Here is a 6,163-nt window from a genome sequence, read left to right as displayed (position 1 = left end):
GGAGTCCCCACAAATTCCTTTTTTTTTTTTTAACATTTTATTTATTTTTGAGAGAGAGAGGAAGGGAGAGCGCACCCCCGCGGGTGCTTGTGTGTACATGAGTGGGGGAGGGGCAGAGAGAGAGAGGAAGGGAGACAGAGGATCTGAAGCAGGCTCTATGCTGACAGCACAGAGCCCAGTGCGGGGCTGGAATCCACCCTGAGATTAAGACCTGAGCTGAAGTCCAAGGCTTAACCAACCGAGCCACCCAGGAGCCCTGTTTCACAAATTCTTAAGGAGCCCCAGCTCCGTGTCAGGCCCTATCCCAGCTGGGGATGTGATGGGAACAGACACATGATTCCTATCTAGGGGGATTACTGAAATCCGTGCCCACTGGTCTTTGTTCTCAACTTCCTTGATACCCATCAGTGAAGGAGAGGCTGAAGCCTCTTCCTGGCGGACAGGCAGAGTAGCAGAAAGGGACAGGGTTCATCTCAGAGGGCCCGGTGCAAGGCTCCCTCTGCTACTAATATCTGTGTGGCTGTGGAGCCGGGCCCTCCCCTCTCCAAGTCTGAAGTCCCGGGTCCACAGCATTGCAGGGCGAATCCAAGTCCGGAATGGATTCGGTACTGCCTTTGCCTCCTGGGGCCCGCGCTCACGCCCTGTCTTTGGTCTCCCGGCCGCAGACCACTCAGCCCTGAGTGCGGCGAGGACCCTGTTCGTGGATGTGGAGGAGCGCGGGCCGGCGGCCATGGACGTGAAGGAGAGGAAGCCGTACCGCTCGCTGACCCGGCGCCGCGACGCCGAGCGCCGCTACACCAGCTCGTCCGCGGACAGCGAGGAGGGCAAGGCTCCACAGAAGTCCTACAGTTCCAGCGAGACCCTGAAGGCCTACGACCAGGACGCCCGCCTGGCCTATGGCGGCCGAGTCAAGGACATGGTGCCGCAGGAGGCCGAGGAGTTCTGCCGCGCAGGTGAGGGCGGCGGGGGGCGGGGCTGGACGCAGGTGTGCACCTGCGTGCGTGCGTGCGCCGGTGAGCAGACAGCTGGCCAGACGCAGATCGACGCCAGGCCTCGGCTATTCTGGCTCCCGGATCTGGTCAGAGCCTGCTTGTAATTCAGCTTAGTTTGTTCATCTCCATGGTCACCCAGTCCGTGGTGGTTAGGAGCTGGGCTCCGAGTCAGACTAACTGGGGTTGCGTTCAGAAACGCCACCGGCTCTCCTCGAGGCCTCAGTCCGCATCTGTTAGATGGGCTGCACTGAATTGTGCCCTGAAGTGGCATGTCGTAAGTGTAAGCATGCTAACATCAAGTGAAGAATAAGTCAGTTATCCGTTTTAGTACTTGTCATGTATGTATCCATTCAACAGACAGATTACCTTTTTTTGCCTCGAGCATTGTCCTGATCTATCGAAGTGTTGTTCCTGAGATAGACCTAAGATCTTGGTAATTTGGAGAACATTCTGGCACCTGACTCCTCTCCTTCACTTTCTGCATACACTGGTCACCAAAGCCGGTCCATCCAACTCCAAAGTAACTTTCAAATCCATCCCACTTCTTCACCCACTCTGCTGCTGTCCCACTTCCGGCCACGGCCACTGACAACCTTTCTCCAGGAGGGTTGACTGCAGCCCCCTTCACCCAGAGGTGCCCCCTCTGAGCCACTCTCTGCACTGCAGCTGGAGTGAAGTCGGGAATGTTTCCCCCTTGTCCCTAACCTGAGCTCCTTAACCTGGCATAAGGGACTTGCCCCAAATCTGTTTTCTTCCTGGCATATTTTGTTCCCTAACTCTCCACACCATGCCATCCATGCTCCAGTCCTCAGACCTACTCATTATTCCCACATTTGCCACATTTGTTCCCTACCCTGTTGCTGCAGTGATTCCTGTTTTTCTGCCTGCAGACCCCTGAGCCTTCTGTGACGCCCAACAGGCTGCTACCAGTCACTGATTCTGCCCCACCTGCTTCCCTCCCACAGGAGGGTGAGCCAGGCAGCATGCTGTGTGGTTTATATACATTTGGGCAGCGTTATCTAATCCTTACGACAGCCCGAGCTGAATCATTTGCCCCAGACCACCGAGGTCAGAGGAGCTGGTCTCACACATCTCTACCCTCCTACAGCCAGACACCCACCTGGCCTCTCCCACGGGCCTGACTGCACATGAAAGCTGGCCTGTGCATAATGCTGCCTCTCAGGCTCAAACGAGGAAGGTCCACTTTTCCACAAGCTCTTTTCCAGCTCGTGGTTAAAAATTCAGACTCTGGCAACTGACCCATCTGGATTTGAATTCTGGATCTGTCTTTTTTATTGCCCTCAGCTTCTTCACCTGAAAATGAGGTTAACAGGGATGCCTTCTACCCTTAGGATGGTCATGAAGATTAATGAGGATTGTAAATAAAGCACTTGACACAGTGCCTGGCATGGAGCAGATGCCTCATGGATGCTGCCTCCCACTAATTGCCTTCTCTGGGTCTCAGCGAGGAGAAGGGACGAAGGGGATCAAAGCTTTCTTCCAGCTCTGTCCTGCCCGTGCCTGATAGAGCCCAGTGAGCCCTGCCTGGCCCAGCTTGGCCTGGATGCCACCCTAGCACAGGATGCTGCAGAGAGGAGCCCCTCTTGTCCTTATAAAAAATAAGAATCAGGTGCCTGGGGAGCTCAGTCCAAGCGTCTGACTTTGGCTCAACTCATGATCTCATGGTCTGTGAGTTCGAGCCCCACATCAGGCTCTGTGCTGACAGCTCAGAGCCTGGAATCCTGCTTCAGATTCTAGGTCTCCCTCTCTCTCTGCCCCTCCCCTGCTCATGGTCTCTCTCTCTCTCTCAAAAAAAACAAAAAAAAAAACAAAAAAAAAAACATAAACAAAAAAAACACACATTTAAAAATTTTTTTAAAATAGGAATCATTCCCATCTTATAACAGAGTAATCCTACCCATTACCTCCCTAGATCCTTAAAAATCCTGTGAGGGTAGTGGGTCATAGATTATCACCCCCCACTTTAAAGACAAGAACGTTGAGGCTTACATGACTGCGGCAGCCCACAATCACACAACTAGATGTTGAGCAGGGTGATAGGTCAGCCTGTGTATAGTGAGATCCTTATGAAAGAGGCCAAAAGGACGTAAAACAAGCAGATCATAAGGACCTCCCACATTTGGTGAAGTAGATCTCCTAAGCTCACAGCTGAGAGGGGCCGATGGCTCCAAGGGATCACTGAGCCCTAGGAGGCAGCCCTCACCTTGCGTTTCTCAGTCCACAGATCTCTCTACTCACTCATATTCACGCAGCGTCTGGCTGCTTAAAAGGGTATGTAGGGCAAGCCACATGGAAACTGACGCAGCCTGGGCTGTTTATCTCACATTCTTCTGATGCATTCTTCTGGGCTTTGCTTGAGAGGTCCAGCCCGTCAGGGCAGGAACATGAGCTGGTGCGGAGGTAGGGGGCAAGACAGGTGTGGAGAAGGGATAGCAGAGAGAGGTGAATGGGGCAGGCAGGGAGGATGGTGTGCAGAGAGGATGGGAAGCAGACAGGGGATTTGGTCTCCAGTGTGGAGTTTCTTCTACTTAGAAGGCGAGCACAGGGGGAGGGCAGATTGGAGAATGGCACGTAGGAGATACTCAGAATATTTAACATCGGTCTGACCCATACCCCGACCAGCCAGAATGTCTGCCTGGCCAGGGAGCAGAACCCAGGGGTCCCTGCTGTGCCACATTATGAGGGGATGGGGGTGGGGGTGTTTTTAGGGAGGGGGCTGGAATAGACAGAGCAGAGGCCGGGGCGCTGGGTGGTCCCGGGCATCAGTTGCCAGCCAGTATAGAACTATCTCATGACTTTCACTTCAAATTAAGGCTGAAGCAGTATGAACCACCTGAGCAACAGGATTGGGGCTCCCACTGCAGCCCTTATCTCCACAGTGGCCCCCCGGTCCCTGCTTCGCCATTCCTTCCATCTCTTTATCCATCCTCCAAAGTATTGCCAGAGTGTGTCTTCCCATTTTCTTAAAACGTTTACTGAACACGCACCCGGCACCAGGGCAGAGGCGCTGGCCCAGAGCTGACGGGGATGCTCGGGGGCACGGGGCTTCTTTGCAGAGTGACGCACACGACTGTGGTAGGAGCTCTCCCTGCTGGCTCCCCTCCTAGTCTCTGGCAGGTCCTGGCCTCTGCAGGCGCTCCCGGCCGGCCCTGGCCCTGACTGCAGGAATCCTTCAAAGCTCAGGCATCTATCCTCCAGTCTTTATTCTCCAAGGTCACTGTCATCTGCAAACCTGTCCTCTGAGCTCCTACCCTCTGCCTGTGCGTTCCCAGAGCATTCTCTGTGGATCTCCCCACTTTGGACTCCCACCTGTAATCATGCACCCGGTTGGATCTCTCGCACTTGTCCGTACAGCCCGGCGCCACGCCCTACGCATTGCTGTGTGTCTGTAAAGGCCCACGGCCAGTTAGAATTGGCTTAAAAGTGGGAGCTACCTGATTATAAAGCCATTTCCCAGAGGAGGGGTTTAATTGGGATAGGACCCTTACTGCCTCTGTCCACCCTCTCTTTTTTGAGACCCATCCCTCAAACACTCACAGGAATATTAGAAATATCGAGGAGGCCGTCCTCGAACAGACGTTGAGTGAGCATTCAGGTGTAACGTGGAGGCTGTGTTTTCCGTGGACGTCAGCACTCCCTTTGGTACTCACATACCAATCCCCCAGTGGACGCGCCTCACCCACGTCTTCACCGGCCTCAGTCCCGGACGTTTCCGGGCCTTCCCGAGCCCTCAGGACCTCTCAGCAGTCCAGCCCTGGCTGTGTGCCTGGCTCGCTGGCTTACTCCAAAGCCTGCAGGTTCCCGCCACGGTCCCGGCCCCGCCTGGCATGCCAAGCTCAAGGCCAAGCCCACCGCGTTGCATGGGGCCCACTTTTCTCTGCCCGTCACCATCCTCACTGCCACGCTCCAGGATTTCCTGACTTGGCCAGAAAGAACCTTCTGGTCCCGGGGCAGCCATCTGCATCACATCCCCAGGCATCCCCTCTGCTCAGCAGTGCTCCTTTCTGGATCAGAAGAGGAGACGAAGCCTCAATTTAACATCTACTGAGCCCCTGCTGAGTCCTGCATTTTGTTCTAAGCACAGGGATTTAGGGATGAATGTGAGAGGGCCCCTGCCCCTGCTGAGGTCATCACGGCAGACGGGTCAGGCCCTTGATTCTACTGGGGTGGATGACAGGGGCCAAGGACTCTGAGAAGGCGCTTGGGTACGGCAAGAATCAGGGACTTCTGCACAGGGTGTAGTCATCTGGGGAGACCTCACAAAGGAGGTGCCATGTGCCTCGGGCCTGAAAGGATGTGGAGGAGTTGGGCTGACGGGGGAGGGGCAGAAGGAGCCATTTCGGCAGAGGGGCGTGGGCATGGAACACCGGTGAATCCTGGAGTGGGGGACCCGGTTTCTGGTGGGGAGAGCCCGCTCAGGAGACCCTAGCCGAGCTCACGTGTGCTTCCTCCCAGGCGCCAACTTCACCCTGCGCGAGCTGGGGCTGGGAGAGGTGACGCCCCCCCACGGCACCCTGTACCGGACGGACATAGGTCTCCCGCACTGCGGCTACTCCATGGGGGCCAGCTCTGATGCGGACGTGGAGGCCGACACCATGCTGTCCCCTGAGCACCCCGTGCGGCTGTGGGGCCGGAGCACGCGGTCGGGGCGCAGCTCCTGCTTGTCCAGCCGGGCCAACTCCAACCTCACGCTCACCGACACTGAGCACGAGAACACCGAGACCGGTGAGTGGCCCGCCTGGCCTGTGCCGGGCGCCCCTGTTTCGGGGCCAGGGTTTTAATTACAGTGTCGCTTTCCTGTTCCATCGCTTGGGGCTCCGGGAAAGTTGGTGAAAAATTGTCTTGCTCTCAGTGGTCAGAAGTCAGAGCCTCTTGCACGGTCACATGAAACACCCACCCGCTGGTGACACACCAGAGATTGTGTCACTGCTCTTTATTTTCAGGTTTTCAGATGGGGGGGGGTGCCTAAGGCACAGGGTTATTATTTGCAAGGTCCCTGTGGTGGGGGCGGGGGCAGCAGTGGCAACGAGTCCCCAGCAGTTGGCTCTCCGTCGCATCAGCGGTGTCTGGTCCCACCTGAATCCCACTCAGTCTCCAGCCTCCAGGTGCTCAGCAGTCCTGGTGGGAGGGGGGGGGGCACCCCCCGGGGG

At 56.2% G+C, this 6,163-nt stretch overlaps 1 protein-coding gene across 1 annotated transcript in view; it reads left to right on the top strand.

The window, feature by feature from the left end:
- The first annotated feature begins 715 nt into the window (after positions 1-715).
- TENM4 (teneurin transmembrane protein 4) overlaps positions 716-6,163 on the top strand; it is a 380,776-nt gene continuing 375,328 nt past the window's right edge. The window contains exons 1-2 of the mRNA XM_077767572.1: positions 716-953; positions 5,469-5,738. Coding sequence (XP_077623698.1) covers positions 731-953; positions 5,469-5,738 — 493 coding nt within the window. The 5' untranslated portion in view covers positions 716-730. The remainder of the gene's footprint in view (positions 954-5,468; positions 5,739-6,163) is intronic.

Source organism: Crocuta crocuta, unplaced genomic scaffold, assembly GCF_008692635.1.
Source record: "Crocuta crocuta isolate KB4526 unplaced genomic scaffold, BGI_CrCroc_1.0 scaffold561, whole genome shotgun sequence".
In the NCBI taxonomy this organism is placed as follows: Eukaryota; Metazoa; Chordata; class Mammalia; order Carnivora; family Hyaenidae; genus Crocuta; species Crocuta crocuta.
The sequence above is the reverse complement of the archived record's forward strand: the minus strand, read 5'-3'. Positions and strand labels throughout refer to the sequence as shown.